The sequence below is a fragment of the Anopheles gambiae genome, chromosome 2, assembly GCF_943734735.2.
Source record: "Anopheles gambiae chromosome 2, idAnoGambNW_F1_1, whole genome shotgun sequence".
In the NCBI taxonomy this organism is placed as follows: domain Eukaryota; kingdom Metazoa; phylum Arthropoda; class Insecta; order Diptera; family Culicidae; genus Anopheles; species Anopheles gambiae.
Window position 1 is genome coordinate 40257825 of NC_064601.1, and position 22148 is coordinate 40279972.

The 22148-nt window shown below is 51.1% G+C and overlaps 2 protein-coding genes across 4 annotated transcripts; both read left to right on the plus strand.

Annotated features, from left to right (window-relative positions):
• The first annotated feature begins 420 nt into the window (after positions 1 to 420).
• Positions 421 to 2124, plus strand: LOC1274307 (putative serine protease K12H4.7). Its single transcript, XM_313407.6, has 2 exons — positions 421 to 901; positions 976 to 2124. Exons 1-2 carry the CDS (start codon positions 501 to 503, stop codon positions 2042 to 2044), a joined length of 1470 nt encoding a protein of 489 aa, XP_313407.6. The 5' UTR covers positions 421 to 500; the 3' UTR covers positions 2045 to 2124.
• A 3304-nt stretch (positions 2125 to 5428) lies between these two features.
• LOC1274308 (ubiquitin carboxyl-terminal hydrolase puf) lies at positions 5429 to 22080 on the plus strand. 3 transcript variants are annotated; one of them, XM_313408.6, is made up of 17 exons: positions 5429 to 6194; positions 6399 to 8255; positions 8338 to 8392; positions 8465 to 9443; positions 9531 to 13640; positions 13901 to 14824; positions 14930 to 16455; positions 16536 to 16659; positions 16741 to 16928; positions 17010 to 17280; positions 17358 to 18215; positions 18315 to 18505; positions 18702 to 19683; positions 19764 to 19978; positions 20056 to 20179; positions 20254 to 20461; positions 20568 to 22080. In XM_313408.6, exons 1-17 carry the CDS (start codon positions 6152 to 6154, stop codon positions 21764 to 21766), a joined length of 13854 nt encoding a protein of 4617 aa, XP_313408.6. In that variant the 5' UTR covers positions 5429 to 6151; the 3' UTR covers positions 21767 to 22080. The 3 variants fall into 3 exon arrangements, with proteins under 3 accessions (XP_313408.6, XP_061507292.1, XP_061507291.1); XM_061651308.1 differs by having other exon boundaries at positions 20571 to 22080; XM_061651307.1 differs by having other exon boundaries at positions 8468 to 9443.
• The last annotated feature ends 68 nt before the right edge of the window (positions 22081 to 22148 follow it).

The following is a 22148-nucleotide window of genomic DNA, read 5'->3' on the forward strand; positions in this document are numbered from 1 at the left end:
TCCTAAAGAAATTACGATATGAATATATACTTCTGTAACGTTCTGAAAGATCTTCTGAGTATTTGCAAACTGCAGAAGATGATCACCGTCGATCGCCAATTTATCTTTCAAGTAATGATTATTTGATTTCCCTTACGAGCTAAGCTATGTAACCGTAAATAAACAATCTCATCACATGGTTGTTGGAATTAAAGTGCAAAATCCTCCATAAAACATCCCATCTGAATCGACCGATAGCACTTGGAAGGCTTAATCTATTCGGCACAATAAATTTGGTTTATCGAAGCGCGTGACTAATTTCATTATCTGATACCATGCATACATGCAACCGCAACAATGGAAAACAGCCCTTCCGGTGATTCTGCACCTGTTTCGCGATACGAAACCACCATCTATCTTGACTCGGGGGATTAGGGAGTCCGGAACATCGCGTTTTTAAACTGCTCTGGCCACTGGCAGAACTGTTTCAGTATCTCGGCGTTACCCTTTTCGCACACAGGATGACACGTACACAGGCTGTCCCGATTCGTGTTGCCATATTCTCTGCACTTGCTGCAGTTGCATTCGGAAGTAATGCTGGACCGCTGCTGCTAGATCTTCTCCATCCGAGGGCGGACGCGAACGTACCGGCCGGATATGTGGCGCAGCGTTCGGAGGCATTCCGATTTCGTACACGCGTCGATCATTTTGACGTGCAGAACAGAGCAACGTTCGAGTTCAATTACGTCTCGAACGGCGAGTATTATCGACCGGGTGGACCCATTTTCATCGTCGTCGGAGGCAACAATGCACTGAACCCGTACTTCATCGAGAATGGGCTGTTTCACGACATTGCGCGACGGCAAGGTGGTTGGCTGTTTAGCAACGAGCATCGGTACTACGGTCGCAGCTCGCCAGTCGAGTAAGAATGATGCCGCGAAAACATAAAATGCCGTTATAAATTGGTAATGAACTACATTTTTTGCCTTTTCGTAGGGACTATTCCGCGCCCAACATGCGGTTCCTGAGCGTCGAACAGGCGCTGATCGATCTGATCGAATGGATTGACCATCTGCGACGCGAGGTAGTGCGTGACCCGAACGCGAAGGTCATCCTGCACGGACTCGGGTATGGCGGAGCGGTTGCCATCTGGGCCCGGCAGCGATTCCCCAGCCTCATCGATGGTGCCTACGGGTCGACCGCATCCGTCATAGCGCGTGTTGACTTTGCCGAGTACGGGGAGGATATGGGCGAAACGATCCGCACGCTCGGGCATGACGATTGCTATGGTATCGTGTGGCGTGGATTCCGCACGGCCGAGAACCTGATAGACGCTGGACTGTACGGCCGCCTGTCGGAGATGTTCCGCACGTGTGTGCCACTGCGGGCCGACGATCCGCTCACGATCGAAACGTTCTTCTACGGGCTGAAGAGTTCGTTCGAGGCGGAAATGTTTGGCCAGGCCAGCCCCGACTCGGTGACGCGCATGTGCGCCGAACTGCTTGCCGATCCGGCCGAGACAGCGCTGGAAGTGTTGGCAAACTTTTTCGAGCGCCGTTACGGTGCGTTCGACTGCGTGCCGTTTGACTTCGAGAGCAACATTGCGAGCGCACTGGACGAGGAAGTTGGCGTACCGAACAATGCGGACTTTGGCATTAGGCAGCGCACGTACCAGCTGTGCACCGAGTTCGGATGGTTCCTGACGTCGTCGTCCGGGGGCAGTCCGTTTGGGACGCGCATCACCTACCGGTACTTTATCGACACGTGCCGGGCGGTGTTTGGTGAGTGGATCGATCAGTCCGTCGTGTATGACGGTGTGCGGTTGACGAATTTGCACTTCGGTGCGGATGATCCACGCGTCACGAATGTGGTTTACGTGAATGCCCAGCACGATCCGACCCGGTTCGTTTCGCTCACCGACTACACGAATCTACTGGCCAATGCGTTCGTTATAAAGGGCGCGGTCGTATCACTCGATTGGATGGCGGAGACTCCGCTCGATTCAGAGGATTTGCTGCGCGTTAGAGAGGAAATCGTGGGGTACGTTGTGAGTTGGCTTAGTTAGTTAGTGGAGTTTTTGGAGTTTAGTAACAGAAAATGTTTAAAGAGCATTGAAATGTTATCTTTCTGAAAATAGTCAGCAGAGGTTCTTGAATTGTTACAAAGTAAACTTGTTACACTGGACTAATGCACATAAAATGAAAAAATAAACCAGTTATATCTAACATTTTCACAATCATTACTTACCATAGACTGGATAGGAGGATTCGCTAAAAATTTGAAGGATGTATACTAACTTTAGGATGCACAAAATGGGTTTTCCATTGGGGGGCAGATTATTTTTCTCCCTCGTCCCGGTTATCACAGCGATAGTGTTCGTCGCATAACGACAACACGAAAATAAGGAATGTTGTTCAGCCGTGCTAGTTAACTAGAGTTGTGCCTCAAGAACCAGAACTCTACGATTCATTCAATTCATCCTAAAGAACGAACGACCTACGTTCATCTAATCTCCGTTCATCGATTCTTTATAAATCGTAATGGATTGAGTTGGTCATGAAAATAACATCCCACCCGTCGAAATAAAGAACGTCCTACAAAGCCAGGTCGTTCATCTCATCTAATACAAATATGAACGTGAACCGTATGACAAGATCCTTCACGAAAAGAACGTCCTACCCGTCGAAATAAAGATTGTACTGGTCTGCCAAACAATGTTCAATATGTGATAAAGTAATTCTTCTTGTGAAATGAAACCATTTGCCATATTTTATAAACTGAAATGAACGAATGATTTGCTATTAACGTTCAGTTCATCTAAATGAAAGAACTAGTTGCCCAAGCTCAAACTAGCTCACGTTCTTGGAAACGAACCGAAATGCTCAAGCCTAGAGTTAACTACTGTACCAAATGATCGCGCAAACGCTATGTTTTAAAAATCATACATGTCTAAAGGTTCATCAATACCTGGAGATATATGAATCTTAATATATTCATGAATCTTCTAGAACAGCGATCGGCAAAGTACGGCCCGCGAGCCACATGCGATTCGTTGATATCAAGATAGCTGCTCTTAATATTTGCTCATATATTTCATAGAACTTTCACACAGTTATGCTCTTGGTTTAACAATTTGGCTCTTCGTGTGAAACTATACGAAATTTTTTTTTGAATTTGGTTCAAAGATTGACGACCGCTGATCTAGATACATGAATCTTTAGCGATTGAAGAATCTTTGGAGATTCGATTCGAGATTCGAATCACTCATCGTTGAAGATTCATATAAATGCATCTCAATGAAAGATTATTCAAACCCAACGCTTTTCTGAAGGGCGGCTAACCCAAATAGCCATCTCGTACTTTATAGCTGATTTAGGGCTGTTTAACGAAAAATCGTTCCATTGTCGTACTTTGTGGCTGATTAAGAGATAGACGGCACTTTGCGGAACTATGGAGCTTTTTAACAGGCACATGGTACTATTTGGAACTTTGCGGCTGATTAGCACTATGCGTAGGGTTCATGATGGAACTTGAAGGCTTGTTAAGAAAGGGTACTGAACTTGGTGGAACTTTATAGCTTTTTAATGCATGACATCGGTACAAGGTGGCTCTTGTCAAAGTGTCAAAGACGGACGCCGGCAATCATCTCATTGCTGCTGCACAAGTTAGATTCGTTAATTGAAGAATGAATATTGAGTGAATTGATTGTGAATTATCAGTAAATTGTGTAAAATTTTGTGTAATTCATCAATACAAAGGATTTAAAAATATACATATGTGTTTAAACGAAACAAATGTTGTTGTTTATTTCATCGATGAATATCGCTTGCTTGAAAATAAAACACAAAGAAAAATAATCCCCGGCACCGTAGCATAAGGAAGCTGCTTAGGCGCTGTTTGAAAGACCCGCATAGAACTTTGATGCTGTTTATCTACTGCAAAAGGCGAATTAGAGCAGCGATCCTTAGCGTGCCAAAATGAGCTGCTTAAGCAATTCTGGCTATTTGGGAAATCAGCTATAAAGTACGAGCTGGCTATTTGGGTTGGGTCTCTGCATACAAATTTCAATACCCCGCACCAAGGTGGATTAAAAATATCAGGTGGTGGATTAGGGCCTTTGGGGGGTCGCCATAGTTGAGGGACTTTACGTCATTTTAGAACCGTTGACCATTGGTTTCCGCACACAAAGCTTAGCAAATATAACAGATTTCTTTGTTATTATGTGCATTTTAGTGTGTCTATTGATTTTATCGAAAAAACGTAATATATTAACAAAAGATTTGATGATTTGTTTATGCACGAAATTTAAAATCATGCTAGCATGAGTTCTAATCTCAAGTAAATTGTCCATGCGGCTCGTAGATAATGAGGAATTAATGTAAAAATTGAACAAAAATAATGATTTCTTAATTTTTATCATCAAAAATGTCGAAAACACAAAGAATTCTAGAATAAATTCACAGAATAACACAAAATAACACACTTTAATGTATGTTTCAATGTTAAATAAGAACTCACAAAGTCCAAAATATATTTTTAAAGAATATTTATTCGAAAAAATGGGGTAGATAAATTATATGAACAAATTTAATTAATGTAAACAAAGTTTGAATCCTGGGGACCTTACGTCAAGTGACGAATTGTCAAAATGCTAGAGTCCACCACCTGATATTTTTAAATCCACCTTGCCCCGCACCAGCCCTCCCCGATTTTTATACCGGAGCCCCCGGAAGAGAAATGTCAAGTCGAGAAATGTCATTTTGCTCTGAACAACTTCACCTTGTCATTTATAACACCTTGGAGCGGACGGTTGCCGGTTAATCGATTTGCACGGATAATGGTCCAAGAAATGTCAAACGCATATAAAACATATGAAATTCACTAGTTTTATCATTAATTCACCTAGAATCAATCTATTAATCGTTAGTACAATATTATTTTAATCAATAACTGTAGGTTTAACAACTGTTCATGAACAAAAATGAATTTCGAAAATACCCATAGACACTACAGAGCTGCACAAGAAACTGGTTACCCAATTGATTATCGCTGCAAACTTTCGCCGTACGTATGAACAGCTGTCAGATTTATGCGCACGGTTAAGCCGACCGCCGGTTAATTCGTCCCCGGATAATCGACGTTCTACTGTAAATTGAAATTGAAACAAACTGTGTGCAGCACCCCATAGCTATCAAACCTCGTTTTCGAAATGTCAAACCAATGTTTGGGATTTTTTTCTTCGCGTTTGGTTTGAATAATTATACTATACCTAGATTTTCAGGGTCAAAATGCATTCTAAATCAAAGTGATTTTCAAAATACTACTTTTTATACATCTGCATGAGGGTAACTAAATGAAACAACGAGCAACATGTTTGAAAATGAAAACAGCAACATTCGAACATGCAACCGATTTGACGTTTGATTTTAGACAGGCAGATTGTCGGAAGAAGACAACAGCGCAGTAAATTCCAAGAAGTTCACCATATCCCGTTAGGAGGCGTAGAAGAGATAGCGATACACCAATGAAAGCGAGTACACCATGTGCACGAAAGTAACAGGAAGAGCGTACAACAGCACAGTTCTAGCAGAAGAATAAGACTCACGGGCTGGAAAAAAAAGGTTTGAACGGAAAATGTCTTGCCCACTGCAAGTAGAGTGAGAAATGTTTTCTCCGGTGCGTGTTTGAATGAGCCGTGGGATCTTGGTTGTCCTGGCTTGGTGCTAGTGCCGGTGCATGTGCGTACATTTGTGGTAGTATTTGCGAAAGTTTCGCTCGCCAGCAGACTTTGCGGAACCTGCAACATAGTGATCTTCGACGTCGTCGTCGTCGCCGTCGTCGTTAGGAAGAGGGTGGCGCAGCGGAAGGCAGGAACAGGCAGGCATCAGCAGCGAGCGGTACAAAGCGGCAACGAAGACAACGGCGATGAAAGAAACAAGAGTTTGACAGCGAATGACAGCAGCAAATAGGAAGAAAGAAAGTGGTGAAAGAACTCCTGCCGAACAGCAAGAGAGTTAGTATAGAGTGAAAAAATATTTCATATTACGTTGCAATTGGCGAACATTGTGGCAAACAGAACCGACCCGCAGCCCTCTCGGATGGTGCCCATCGGCGGAGAAACAGTACACGCTAGCAACAAGCCTCCGTGCGGGGAAAACAAGGGACTGCGAAAATGTGCGATGTTTGCTCCGGGTTTCTGAATCTTCTTGTTTCGTGTAAGTACCGTGCACGCTGTACGCTGGCTGGCACGACACACTCCGTTGACAGCTTGGGGCCGTTGTCGGTGTTGGTGGCCAACACCATTGTCGTCCCCAGCCAAACAACGAGGCGCTGAGACAACATGTTGTCTGCAACGCTTTCACGGCCGATGCGTGTGTCTCACCTTCTTGTTTTGCTCTCGCTTTCTTCCCATTTTCTAGACGAGTCCAGATTGCACGGCAGCAATGACACCGATCAACCGGTGTTCCTGCAGAAGCGCGAGGTGGAAATCGTCCTCAACTACATCCAAACGTGGCCGAACAGGCAGTGTATGTGCTGCTATCGGGATGTGAAAAACTTCGAGCGGTTCAACCTGGTGCTGCAGGGTATAATCTGTTTTACCGTGCACCAGCTGAAACACATTCGCAAGCTGTTGGCACAAAACCAGCTGCAGGCATCGGCGAGCGCGACCGGAGCTGGACAGACGCTGCCCGGTGCTGCGAATGTGTCGGAGGCGTCGGGTGCATCGGACCCGGGTGGCAGCAATGCAACAGCCGAGGATGGGAACGAAAAGACGGGAACCGATGGTCAGGCACCAACCTGTAAGTCTCCAACGGACAGCGCCGACTGTGGCCAGGCGGATGTCACATCCAAGGAGGCAGAGCATAGTGGTGCTGGTGAGTCGGGTGTTGGATCGAAGCATGCGCCCACTGACGACGGAAGACATGCCGAAAGGCAGCAGTCCGCGGTTACGAGCAACCAACACACGATGGACGAACAGTGGACACTGCTGGACGTGGAGAAGCTGCTGATTCTGGTGTCGAAGGTGTTCCTGCTAAATTTCCCCCTGTACGTCGCGTACAAGCACAGTGTGCACACGCGCCTGGAGGACGTTTCACCGCAGGAGGTGCAATCGCTCAGCCTGTTCTGCGATTTGCATGAGACCGAAATTTCGGCCTTCCTGCTGCGCAACGTTTCGCTGTTCTGCAACTACGGCGGCTTTGAGGCAATGATGCACTGCTTTGACCAGCCCGGACTGCCCGTCTCGACGGCCCATGCCATCACGGCCACGAGCTCCAACATTAAACTGTGGATCAACTACCGCTCCACCATGCAGCTGTTCATCCCGTTGCGCGTGAAGGTGCTGCAGTACATGTGCCGGCTGTCCGATCAGGACCTCCGGTCGCCGGCCACAAAATCGATGGCCGACTTCATGTGGACCGCCATCAAGGATCCGTTCGATTCGCAAATTACGTTCGACACGGAGGGGCTGGCGCTAGCGTTCAAGTACTTCACCTCCTCCACGCTGACGATGCGCCTGGCGGGCATGGCGCAGATCAACGCGCACATCAACATGTTCAACGACATCTGCACCTCGGAAACCGTGTCCGAGGTGGAGGCAGTCGGGCTGAAGCTGGCCAACTGGCTGTCCGAGAACCAGATCATCTCGCACCTGTTCGGACCGAACCTGCACGTGGAGGTTATCAAGCAGTCGCACATCGTGCTGAACTTTCTAGCGGTCGAAAACCAGATCACCGAGGAGCACATTACGCTGATGTGGCAGGCGGCCCAGCTAAAGCACTGCTCGAAGACGATCTACGACATCTTGCCCTCGTTGGTGAAGAACCTCGCACCGACACCGGCGACCCACCTGTACTCGCTGCTGTGCCGGCTGGACCCGAAGGAGCATACGGAGCAGAGTATCTACATTACGTCCGCACTGACGAAGCTGATATGGATGCGGGACTGCTCGCGGCAAACGCTCATCGATATGAGCAAGTCGGCTGGCAACACCATAAATGATATTGCGACGGGCCGCGGGGATTATAACGAGCTGCCATCCAGCTCGGAGAACAGCGTTAGCGTCGATGGCACCAACAGCGAGGACGAGCATCCCGAGGATGACAGTTCCGATCCGGACGTGCCATCATCGGTGGTGCCGGTGGTGGTAGCCGGTGGCCATAAGCCGCCCGGACCGATTCTGGGCATGGTTCCGGACCGCGAGGGAGAATCCGACAATGGGGCTCCTCCTTGCAAGCAGGCGCGCCATAAAATTTGTTGTGATGAAACTACGGATGGTAAGTCTCTAGAGGGGGGGGGGGGGGACTTTTTTGATTGCGTTTGGGTTAATTTGGATCCCTTTTAAATTAAACTTTTCAGACAGCATCAAGGTAGAACCAGATATTTACAATGTTCAGAGAAATAAGGAGAAAATGTAAGTACACGCAGTTACTTGTTGTGAGCAAAGCGCACACAGTTAAAACCAATAATTACGATTCGGTTACAGAAGAATTCCTCTAATGACACGCTCGATCAACACGTTCAACGAGGAAGGTACGAGCAGTGACGATGGCATCGATATGGATGAGGCGTTTTTAATGCGCAAAAAGCTGCGCAAAAAACGTCGCAAAATAAGCGGGCTCACGCGCAAAGAGTTGCAAGAGCTGCACGAAAGCGTTTCGGACGTGGAGGATAGTGATCTGCTCGCTGCAATGCTACCGGACAGCGACTGTAGCGATAACAACCTGCAGACATCCGTGTTGCGCCACATTCAACAGCAGCAGCAGCAGCAGCAACAGCAGGCGCAGCAGGCGCAGCAGCATCACCATCATCACCACCATCACCATGGTGGCCCGCTCGGTCCAGGCATCGTTGGTATGAGCGAAAGGGAGCAGCAGCTAGTTGCCCGTGCCGGTAACAGCCTGATGGGCGCGGCAGGGGTCGCATCGCTCGGCGATGATGTATCCAGTTTCATGGGCGCCATGGGGGAGGGTCGGCTGATCAACTTCCTGAATGCGGCGGATGCGGCAGACCACGATGGCAGCTGTTCGTCGCCGATGAGCAACAAGTCGGAAAAGAACATGGCCGACTTTGACGACGAAGACTCACCGTGCGAGGAGGAGCTGGCACAGTTGGCGGCACGTGCCGAATCGCTGCACCAAGGATTTCCAATCTCGAGACCGCGCTCGATTGGAACGGTGGCCGGTCCGTCGCCGTTACGCGCTGGCGCTGCCGGAATGGGCATGATGAAACATTTGCCCCATCAGCACTCGCCCGGAATGCACCGAATGGGGGCAAACAATGGAGCGATAAAGATGGGGAAAGGGGGATCCACGAAGACGAAAGACATTCTGCAGGCAACAGCAGCGGCTGCCGCTTCGGCCGGTCCCGTGGGTACGATGATGATCGGTACGCCCTACCGCTTCCCCGATGTGTGCCTTCCGGGCAATACATTGCTGTGGGATCTGCTTCAGGATGATAAGATTGTAAGTACAAGTTTGTTTTCCTTCGATTCGTTGTGTTTTGCTTGAACCAATGCTCTAATGCTGTAATTTGTCTCGAACGGCGCGCAGGGACAGCTGGGCGAATCGATCGCACTGGAGGCGGAGAAAGTTCTCGGCACGTTGCTTTGCTTCCACACGGACAAGCACATTCGCACGCGGTTCATCGAAGGCTGTCTGCAAAATCTGGCCGAAAATCGGAGCGTGGTGACGAGCTTGAAGCTGCTGCCCAAGCTGTTTGCATCGTTCCAGCAGTTCCGCGACGTGACCACGCACCAGGTGGTGCTGTGGTCGGAACGACAGCATCGCATGATGTTTCATTTCTTCAACAACTTGAAACACTACACGTCAACGTTTCGAAACAGTGCAGGCGCAGCCAGTGTAGTACTACCACCGTCCGATGGCACCGGACAGTGCGGACCGCTTTATTCGCACGTAACCCAGATCCAGGTGCGGCTGCAGTTCCTCACGTCCGTCTTTAGTGACGTCGGTTCGCCGAGAAGCTTTCGCCTGACGCTGAACCAGGTGGACAGCCTGTGGGCCTGTCTGGCCAACGATCCAGAGTGCAGCGATTGTCTGTTTTCCTGGCTGCAGGCCCAGGTGAAGGGCGGCGACACCCATGCGCTCGGATTAAACGCAATACAGCATCTGTATCTGAAGCGCCTGTCGGAGCTGAAACCGGAAGGCATTTCGATGGTTGCGTTGGGCCTGTTTCAACAGCTGTTTACCCTCGGTCGGGAGGAGATTTTCGGCCAACCGGTTGACGGTGGCGAGCGCGATCGTGAAACGGACACGGTCGGCATGGAGCACCTGTGGAAGATAGCTTTGCGGGCAACCAACACCGACGTGTCGCTGTCGGCCATCCAGTACATCAACACTTACTACATGGAGAAGCAGCTGAAGTACGAGCACCAGTTTGTGGCGCAGTGTATGAACCATCTGTCGCAGGCGGTCGAGGAGCTGAATCAACATTCGGACAACAACGGGCCGGCCACCGAGTATGCGCTGATGTGCGTGCAGCGTGCGCTGATGCTGCTCAACACGCATCTCGACACATTCCGGCGACGATACGCGTACCATTTGCGTCGCTGGGCCCTCGAAGGCAAAGACATAGGGGCACACAGTGCCCTGCGCACGGAGGGCCCCGGACCGCCGATTAGAATTGTGCTGCAGCCGGCGGGCGTGCCGGACAAATCGTTTCTCAACATGCACGCGAGCGATCTGGTGGCAGACCTGAAGGCGGAAATTGCCAAGTGGTGGGAAAAGTATCAAGCTGCTCCGCAGGCGAAAACAGCCCCTGCCAACAACACCAGCACTCCGGGCAGTGGGGGCGAGCAGAACAGTGCAGGTGGTGGCAGTCCGGCCCCGGTGCTCGGGCTGCTGCTAAACGATGGGCCGCTGAGAATCATCACGCAGGGTCAAGAGATCACGTCCGAGTACGATGAGCGCAGCCTGGCGGACGTGGGTTTTAAAGATAATCAGATGGTGTACGTGTCGCTCGGCGGACGCAGTGGCCGAAGGCGCGAGCAGAGCGAAAATCCTTCCATGCAGCCACCGCCCCCGAAGGACTGTCTGCCGACGCTGCTGCTGCTAAAGCCACCGTACTTTGAGCAGCTGTTCCGCTTGATGCAAACGCTGGGCGACATGAAAATCAGCACCACGGGAGAGCGCTGCCAGCCCAACACCAAGGCACAGTTGCTGTCGCGTCGCGTCTGGGACATACTCGCGATGCTGCCCACGTGCCCTTCCTTTTTCAGCACGCTGAAAAATCTGTCCTTCAAATGTGCAGCTCGGCCGAAAACGGACGAACAGTGCGAGGAGGAGTTGGGCGAAGCGAAGCTACCACAGCAGAGAGGTGACGAAAGTGCGGAAGGCTCCGTCAAGGAAACAGATCCCCTACTAGGTGGTTGTTACACGCTGGAGGAAATTCTTGATCCGTACAACCTGCAAAAGTTCATGTACGCCCTGCACATTGTGGAGAGCCTGTGTAAATCGAAGTTTGTGGGCAATTGTTGTGGCAGCGGTGCCGGTGGCGTGATGCACTTAAAGCAGGTTCCGTTCACCGAGGGTGGAAATAATCGTGGCACGGTGGGAGTGGCCGGGACAAGCTCCAAAACGCTGTTGGTTAAGAATCAACTAAAGCTGAAGATTTCCTCTTCCAAGTCGCTGAAAATGCAACAACAAAGTGGTACCCCTAGGCAGGAAACGTCCGTTGCCGCAGCAACCAGCAATCGATCGCCATCGAAGGGCGGCAAACGGGTGGATTTTGCACCCACCTCACCAGGGCCAGGTGTAGTGAAACCAACGCCATTGTGTAGTGAGGACGAACGCTCGGCCGTACTGGCCAAGGACAGGGCGGACGAGAGTGCGGAAAATAAGGAAAACACACCGAACTGCGACGGGGCTACGAGCAAACCAGAAGAGCAACGAACAGGTGAAACGCAGCAAGCGATTGAATGTGAGCCAGAAGGGGCGAATACAGGAAACGCTCATCAAGACCCCGTGCAGGTGGATGAACCGAAAAAGTCTGAGCGCAACCGAGACGCGGAAGCCGATCGGAACGAATCCTGCGCCAGTTCGTCGCGCGTAGTCGAGTGGAGCGATGAGTTTATGCGTTGCGGTGGGTTGGCCCACTTGTATCGCATCTTCCTCTCCGGTGTGCTGCAAAAGTCTACCGACGGATCGGACGAGAGCGAATTGAACGAGTGGCGGCACGACTGTCTGGCTTCGTTGCTGCGCATCATGTGTCTGCTGGGCATGGATGAGCTGAAGGCCACCGAAGCGGAAGGGAATGCGATTTTGATACCACCGCTAAATCGCGAAACACTTGCCCTGTTCGAACCGCGGCCAACGCTCGAGCGCATTGCGTCGATCCTGAACGAGGAATCGCTTCCGGTCAATCCCAACCTGTTCAAGACGGGCCTGTTCGGTCGGCCGCAGGTCATACATTACGCGATGAATCTGCTCGTCTGCTATGCGCACTCGTGCAAGGAGGTGCGCCGGCTGCTCTGGACCATCGAGGCAAACTCGCTCTGGCTGCAGCGCTTGATATTGGACGATCCCGAGCCGGCCGTACGGCGGGAGGCTTGCGCTGCCCTTTACCGGCTCTGTCTAGGCAATGCGCAAACGTACTACGAGCTGATGGCGCCGCTACTTTCCAAGCTGGTGGCACTGTTGCCGCTGGCAGAAAACATGAAACCACAATCGCTGACCGGTGGACCGGGCGGCGGTATCTACGGCGCGCTCCTGTCGGCGGGAGACGAAACAAAGGAACCGTACGGTCCGGCTTGCCGAGACTACTTCTGGCTGCTGTGCCGACTGGTAGACGCACTCTCGCCCGAGCTTTTGCGGGGCAATGCTGGCCACTCGGCGGGCGATGAGCTGCAGCCGCGCGATGCGATTGGACTGGACGATATGTGTCAGCAGGTGGCGCGCAGCATTCTCGAGCGCGATTATCTGGAGAGCCGGCACGGCAGCCCCGACGATGGACTGTTCGGGCTGCTCAATCTGATGGCCAACCTGCTAAAGTTCGATCCCGCGTTCAAGTACAGTCTCGTCGGGCAGGAGTTCATGATCAGCGTGTTCTGCTGCCTGTTCGAGCTGCCCTCGCCGGAGGACCGGGAAAAGCCAAAGTGTAAGAGCCACGCTGCACGGGCGGCGGCCTACGATTTGCTGGTGGAGATGTGTCGCAATGCGCCGAAAAATTATCTCCTACTGCACGGCAAGTTGATGCAGCAGCACCGTGCCGGTCCGCACTCGCCGTACCCGTGGGACTACTGGCCGCAGGACGAGGGACGCTCGGAGTGTGGTTACGTCGGTTTGACGAACCTCGGCGCGACCTGCTACATGGCGTCGTGCATTCAGCATCTCTTCATGACGCCCCAGACGCGGGATGCCATCCTGTCCATCTCGACCGACGCACCGCAGAAGCATAAGGCTACCCTGTGCGAGTTGCAGCGCATGTTCGCCTACCTGATGGAGTCGGAACGCAAGGCGTACTGTCCGCGATCGTTCTGCCGGGTGTATCAGATGGACCATCAGCCGCTGAACACGGGCGAGCAGAAGGATATGGCAGAGTTCTTCATCGATCTCGTATCGAAGCTGGAGGAGATGACGCCGGACTTGAAGAATCTGGTCAAACGCATCTTTTGCGGTGTCATCAGCAATAATGTTGTGTCCTTAGTGAGTTTTAGTGCACAAAGAGTGCGCCCGCACAACACCGTGAGACAGTGGTTCATCTCAATGGCGCTGTAAGGGCGTGCATTGAGATGAGCTTCCATCGCATGTTTGAATAAGAAACTGTTGACCGAAACGAAAGATTGGCCAAACTATTTGCTGCGCTCAAACGAGTGGCGCAGCAAGGATCAATCTTTGTTTTGAGTCGATAATTTTAAAGCATCCCTCGGGTAATAATATTTCCCTCTTTATTGTTTCTTTTTCAGGACTGTGGGCATGTGAGTAGAACGCTGGAAGAATTTTACACCGTCCGTTGCCAGGTGGCAGATATGCGCAATTTGCACGAATCGCTCGACGAAGTTACCGTCAAGGATACGCTCGAGGGTGACAACATGTACACCTGTTCGCAGTGCGGCAAGAAGGTGCGCGCCGAAAAGCGTGCCTGCTTCAAGAAGCTACCGCAGATTTTGTGCTTCAACACGATGCGCTACACGTTCAACATGGTCACCATGCTGAAGGAAAAGGTAAACACGCACTTTTCCTTCCCGATGCGGCTGGACATGTCGGGCTATGTGGAGAAAACGCTCATGCCGCACCACTACCAGGAGGAGAAGCGAAAATCGCAGATGCGCCGATCACACTCGCGCAACGTAAGCGAATCGTCCGCCACGGGAGAGGTGAACCCTGCCGGTACGTCCGGGCTGGACGATAATAGTAGCAGCAGTGCCAGCAGCAGCACCAGCACCGGCTTGATGAGCACAGGCAGTGAGTGTGGCAACGGTGGTAATAAAACGAACGGCCCCGCACCGGCGGTAGAGAAGCAGCAAGAGAGCGAAGACGTTGAGATGAAGAATGCTAGCTCGGACGAGAAGGATGGTGCCGATGATAGGAAGAATGATTCATCGAACGGTAACCTTAGCGACAGCAGCAATGGAGACCTGCAGCGGCAGCAGCAAACGATGGACGAGGAAGAGTCGGAAGACTTCAATGAGCACTACGAGTACGATCTTGTCGGCGTAACGGTTCACACAGGAAATGCGGACGGTGGGCATTACTACAGCTTTATCAAGGAGCGCAACGAGGACGGCGATCCGAACCACCAGGAACGCTGGTTCCTCTTCAACGATGCCGAAGTGAAGCTGTTCGATCCATCGCAAATTGCGGCTGAATGTTTTGGTGGAGAAATGACGGTAAGTGTTCCGGATCGGTACGAGAAACATGTGTCTCGCCCATCACACTATGGTTGTAACTAAATTGTCTGATGTTTTCTTTCCCTCGTGCATTTTCAATTCCAGAGTAAAACGTACGACTCGGTGGCGGAAAAATACTTGGATTTTAGCTTCGAGAAAACGAACTCCGCGTACATGCTGTTCTACGAGTGGCGTTCGAACAAGGGCAAAAACGTGCAGCGTGACCAGGCAGAAGAACAGCAAGCCACGAACAGCGCCACGACTGCACCTTCGGCAGAGAAACGATCATCTACTGCATCAAACAGCAGTGTCGATAGCGATAAAAGAACTTTAAATAATGCAACTACTGGCAGTTCCGGACGGTCTCCCACTAAAAACCCGATCAAATCCGCTGGCGTGTCGGAAAGGGGAAGTTCCAGCAAGCAGCAAGACCCAACGCCAGAGCTATCGGAAGGTGGCCATTTCTCGAACAGAAAAGCCACCATGCCGTCCCAAAGTTCTTCCTTCAGTTCGACTCCATTTTCCATGGCGCAATCGTCGTTTTCGGCGGCCTCGCCTCTGCCAGCGTCGACTGCAGCTACTAGTGGTGGACCCTCTTTTAAAGTGGCACCGAATACCAATAGCAAAGCTGCCCTAGCGCAAGACCCGTTGCCATCGAACCTGGGGCCATCGAAGGATTGTCATCAGCCTGTCTATGCTACAGCAGTGGGTCAAGGTCCGGCATCAGCAAGAAACGAACGTGATCAAGAGACTGAACAATTCATCCAACAACCTAGTGAAGTAGCTAAACAAAGTAATAATCTAAGTAAATGTGATATAGATACTAAGCACGCTAGCACTGCTAGAATACCATCAACGACATCATCACAGCAGCAGCAGCAGCAGCAGGAAGTTGAGGTGACATCCACCAGAGTGGTCAGCCCGACGCCAACGACCGCATCCCTTGCCAGCACTGCTTCACTGTCGCCAACGTCAACCGCGTCGACCGCTTCCGTTGCTTCAGCGGGAGCCGCTCCCACAGCGATTACAGTTCCCACCACTGTGCCAAGTGCTCAAAGTGTACCGTCGTCGGTGTCCGCGTCCACGCCCTTACACCCGGTAATCGTGCCACCGTTGGCAGGATCATCCATCTCGACGGCACCGGTATCGTCCTGCTTGGGTGTGCTGGGTGGGCCAGGGCCAGCAGCAGTAGCAGCCTCATCGGTCATCGGTTTCCAGGGATCGACATCGTCTGCAACGTCACCGTCAGCCATGCTACATGGCGTCGTTCCGGAACCGGCACCATCCTCGTACTCATCGATATCATCCCTGTCGGCTCTGACGGCCACCGTGGGGGGTAACATCGCGCTGCCTATGGCAGCCGTCGTCGGACCAACGCCTGGTGGGCCAGGATCGTCCTTCAGCGCCGTTGCAACACACGCCGTACTGCAGGCTTCAAGCTCGCCCGGTTGTTCCAGCAGTTCGGGCAGCGGAAGTTCCGGCAATTCGGGGCTGGTAATGGTGAATCGGATCAACCACTCGAGCAAACGTCTCCGCCGCCGGCCCCTATCTAAGGAGCTAGAGGAGTGGATATGGCAGGATAATCGGCACTTCCTGCAGGACCGCAACATCTTCGAGCACACGTACTTTAAGTGAGTGTTAAATGGACAACCAAAAACATTGAATTTTGAGTGCAATGGTAATTTATGCTTGCTTATGGTTTCTGTTTTAGCTTCATGTGGCAAATTTGTGGCCAGATACCGCAAAATCTGCTGGCGCTACCGGATATAACGTGCATCGCGGCTCAACTGTCAGTGTCGTTTTTTATCGAAACATTTATACACGCAAAGGAAAAGGTACATTATCATCATCCCCTCTCTGTGGAACCCATTTTACTTACTTATTCGCTTACCCTTTCCCTGTATCTGTATCCACAGCCAACGATGGTGTTATGGGTAGAGTTACTAACAAAACAGTTCAACGCCAGCCAGGAAGCATGCGAATGGTTTCTTAGCCATATGTCGGCCGAACCTTGGTGGCCTGTACAGGTGCTAATACAATGTCCAAATCAGATGGTTCGTCAGATGTTCCAGCGACTGGTGATACATGTAATACAGCGTTTAAGGTAGTGTATGAATGTGAATTGACGCGTTGTGCCGGAGTTGCGTTTGCTACATCGCTGCGGTTCGTTTTGTATCTTCCCCAGACAAAGTCACTGTAGTCTGTATCTGAAGGCAGAAACCGACCTAGACGGAAATGAAATAATCGGCAATGTGTCGTGCGTGACGCGCTTCATCAAATCGCTCATCATGTTGATGGAGCACGGTGCAAAAGCACATTCGCGACATCTGTCCGAGTTCTTCGGCTTGCTGTACGAGTTTTCTCGAATGGGCGAAGAGGAGGCATTGTTTTTGCTGCGCATTAACGTGATACGAAGTGTGGCCGATTTTTATCTCGGTCACAAAGGGCAGGAATGCGTAAGTGGATGTGAATGCATACACCCTTGACTGTTCTGAATAACGTTAACCCATGTTTGTTTGCACTGCCGTTTCAGATGGACGCCAATTCGGACAATGAGGAAAATTCTTCGGACGAAGCACTAACGGTAGACAAATCGCGGCCGGCCTCGTTGGACAAAATGATTGCACTAGTGGCATCGCTAGTGGAACGGTCCAGAGGACCGGATCTGCGGCTGCACCTGTCCGCCCGCGACTACAATGCGATCGCCGGTGGTAAAGGATTCCCGTTCTTGTATCAGCAAATCAAGGACAACATCAACCCGCAGCAGACGCGCCATCTAATCCACGCACTGTGTAGATGTGACGAGCGGCTCGCTAGCCAAATCATAGCCATGCTGTTCACCGCCGTCACGAAGCACACGGAGCTGTGCGGGCCATTTTTCAAGCTTATTACCCTGCTCACGGAATCTTCCGGCGGTCCGTCGGGGCTACCGTGCTTCTCGCAGCTCGTCCTGCAGCGTGTCTGGGATGCGGCCGAGTACTGTCCGCAGTCGGCCCTGGACTGGCTGGCCGTGCAGGCGCCACGCAACAAGATCGTCCACAACTGGATCCTGCAGTCGGCCGACAGCTGGGTGGAGCGGTTCCTGCTGGCACACGGAAACGCACGGGTCCGGAATGCTGCCGCTTATCTGCTGGTATCTCTAGTGCCTTCGCAAAGCTTCCGCAACAACTATCGAGCGACATCGCACCACAAGCTATCGATGCACGTGTTTCAGCATCGCGAAATCTCCTGCGAAGCCCAGCTTATTCTGCACACTATACTGAACATGCTGCTGCTCCTGCTTCGTTCGGCGCGCAACTACACCGACATTAACGTGCACGGCACGAGCAAGTTTACCGCGTATTTTAATCTTCTAACTTACTGTTTGGTATCCAAGACGGAGAAGCTTATGGTAAAGTATCGTTCACGGCAGCGGTTCGAATGGTTAACACTAAAGCGAACAGTGAACTAAAGAGGTTCTGGTGCCACCTTTTCCCGTTCATCGTTACAGGTTGGACCACACTTGAGGGCGCTGTGGGATCTATTTCACCCGAGACTGTCGGAACCGGCTGTACCGGCACATCACAATAAGCAAGCGTTGCTTGCGTTCTGGTATCAGGCCACACTTGACTGTCCAGAAAATGCAAGCCTCGTAGCAAACTGTCCAGACATAACGAGGAACATTGCATTTAACTACATTTTGTGAGTACTTAAAGCTTGTCTTGCTCCCGTTAGTGAATAAAATCTGGAAAATTTGACAGTTAGTAGTGATACAAAATATACAACAAACGATCTGTTGTTATATGTTTGGTTCATACAATACTTTTTGACGAAGTGTTTTTCAGTAAGGCATCACAATTTGTCTGTCTAATTGCCACATTTCTTTCTCATTTTGTAGAGCTGACCATGACGATACGGAAATAGTGACTTACAACCGTGCAATGTTACCAGTGTACTATGGTTTGCTGCGAATGTGCTGCCAGCAAAGCCGCCTGCTGACCCGACAGCTAGCCGCTCACCAGAACCTGCAATGGGCGTTCAAAAACATCACGCCACATCCGACCCAATACCCGTTAGCCGTCGACGAGCTCTTCCGGCTGATGACGCTGTTTGCCCAGCGACACCCAGAAGCGAGCGAGGCCGAACAGCGCGACGTGACCATCTTCCGGCGGACGACGTTAACTGCCTATCTGAATGGACTGGATGCGCGGGTGTCCTGGGGTACGCTAATAGCGGCGCTGCGCATCCTAGTAGACAACGATGACGACCGCCTGTACGTGGTGCTGAACGGCGGCATAACGCTTTGCTTCGATGCACTGCACACGCTGCACTCGATGTACCACGAGGCCACAGCGTGCCACGTGTACGGCGATCTGCAGGAACTGCTGACGGAGGTAATACTGCTGATCAATACCCTGCGGGCAAGTAGCCGCGAGCAGAAGAAGCGCCCGCAGCCGGCCTTGATGAAGGGACTGCCGGATGCCGTCCGGCGATTGGCAACGCTGCTGAACACATTCAATCCACCCGAGATGCGTAACCTGGCGCTGGAGGTGCTGAAGGAGCTGGTTAAGTGTGCGCCGCCGGACATCATTACGACGGTGCTGGTACCGCTGCTAACGAGCTGCCATGCACCGCACGTGCATCACCTAATTCATCAGGCAAACAGTGCCGGAAGCGGTAGCGCGGCGGCGACGGCCAATGCAGCCGCTGCATCAGCTGCAGCGGCCGCTGCTGCTGCTGCCTCGTCCATCGGGCCGCTCGGTTCGTACTTTCCGCGGCGTGGAATGAAAGCCGCCTGGCCACCGGTGTCAAAAAATACGCCCCGTCCACCGAAAGCAATGGTGCAGATGAACATTCCACAGTCACAGATTTGTGAAAAGGTTAGTATTTTTGCCCACTTCATTAACGGAAGCGACACGAAGAGATGTGTTACCGTTATTTGTTTGTTTCTGTTTTGCAGGGTTTGGACAAGGATTTTGATCTTGCACTTGAACTGTTCTATCGACCGTACCACGAATTTCTGGACATAATGTTCCGCGTGGCGGTTACATCGAACCACTTTACGGAACCATTGGTACACCTGTCGCTGTTGACCGGAATCGAAGGCGTAGTGCTGCACTTTAACATCTTTGCAAAGTTTTGGGTTGGGATCTATAACAACAAAACAACACACCGGTAAGTTAGGCCTACGGGGAATGGGGCAGGATGTAGATATTCATCTCCAACACCTTCTCTATCGAAATCCGTCGCAGATATGCTGATATGCTCATCAAGAATCCACTGCTCATTGATTACATCGACAACATACTGAGAGACGAAAGACTTTCGCTCAATGATCCCATCATAGCGAATTTTATCGAAATCTACTATCCAAAGGTAAATCTCTCGGCAATACCGCGATGCTTTTGCTGAACAAATCGCTGATTACAATGTGTTTGTGTGTTTTTTAGATAAAATCTCGTCTTGTGGTGCCACGCCTGTTGGAATCCATCTGTCAGCTGCTGCCGGACAAGAACAATCTGGAGGATATATGCGGCGATCTGCAGGCGATACGCATTATTGGCCAGCGCACGGGAATTCCAAGCTCTGTCAAGGGTGCGCTACAGAACTCGCTGCATGCCGTGCTAACAAAGTTCAAGGATGAAATCTACAGTGACGGTAAGTGGATCCTAAAAAGAGAGCAAATTGCCAACAACAACCTGCAGGATGCTGCTGGAACATCGTCGGGAGTGCGAAAAATCTAATGATTGCTTCTTATTTTTAGAAGAAGTACCAACGAAAAAGCGGAAAGTTACAGTGCCACACATAACGATACATCCGGTTGTGCGATCACCATCCTCCGGTGGGAATGTGTCTGCCGCCCAAGTGCTACCGGAGACGGGACATTCCGCAGCAGGTGCAGCGGCGGCAAGCGTATCCGAGGCGACGTTGGCCAAAGCTACGCGACTAAAGGAAACCATACCACCCTCGATTGAAATAACGGTACAAAATAAACCCACCCCTTCCGTGGGTGCTGCAGTTGGTGCTGGCGGTAGTGCTGGTGGCGTGATAAAACAGCCAATCGGAGCAGAAAGCCCAAGCTCCTCGAATGAGGCACGAAATCAACCGACCTCGTCGAAGAACCCAGTCCCCGAGGCAGCTGCAGCGGTTTCTGAAGCAACGCAACCAATACAGCCGTCGTCACCTGGTAGTGGGGAAAAGGAAGCAGAAAAGGCCGGTGAACAGTCAGCGGGTGAGAATGATATCATCGGACCCACGGCATTGGACGCCGGTACCACCAGTGAGCAGAACCTGAACCAGCAACAGCAGCAAAAGCAACAGGAACAGTACCTGCGTAATTTGGTGAAAGACATTGAGAGCCATATTGAGCTAATATTTGAGTGTTTGGACGATGACGAGGGTGAGAATGCGAACGATACCAACAATGCTAAGTCCCACCACCAGCAGCCGCAGCACGATGAAACGGTCGAACGGCAGTCAGAAACGAGTGGAAAAGTACTACCCGAAAACCATGCAACCAGCAACAACCCGCCCACTAAGCCCGAGTCCAGCCCCACCGCCGTATCCATGGGAGCAGCTATGTCGACTTCCAGCGCTGCAGAAGGTATGGAGCAAGGTGACGATCTCACAGTAGCTAGCAGTAGCAGCACCAGTGCTGGCTGTCAAACCGCAGTCGATGAAACACTGACAGCAGCTGCAGAAGTAGCCGCGCGGCGTAAGTTAGGCGATAATGGCGACACTGGACGGCAATCACCAGCTGGTAGTAAGTTGCAAAAGAAACCAATCGAATCGCAGGAACCGCAGGGAATTGGTGTAACCAGCAGTAGTAGTAGCGGTGAGGGTGGTTTTGTGATGGCTGGAACACAAACACTGTTAGACACGCAGGACACTAACTCCCAGGTAGGTCCAGAAACGTCAGGTAAGGAAAATACTTCATCCACATCGGATACAATAGAGGATTGAGCGATGGAAGGAAAGGAGGAAATGGGAGAAGAAAAACGTTAAATAGTAAGGTGCTAGAAAACAGATAACGAATGAATGAATGATTGAAAGAGAGACAGTGAAATAGACACAGAGAGAGTGAGAAAGAGAAGGATAGAGAGAGCCCTACTAGGTAGCGAAGAACTGGGAGGTCTATCGATAAGGGGTCGATTCTGCATTCTGCCTCCCCAAATAGATTGCTCATACAGGAATTTGAATCTAAAACAACGGTGTAGGATTGACCCGAACTTCTCGTCCGATCGAATGAAATAATCACGTTTAAGGTATAATGTTTAGTTGCTAATATTGTATCATTGTATAAGTTTGTTTTCCCCTTCTATCGCGGTCATGCTGGTGACGTGCA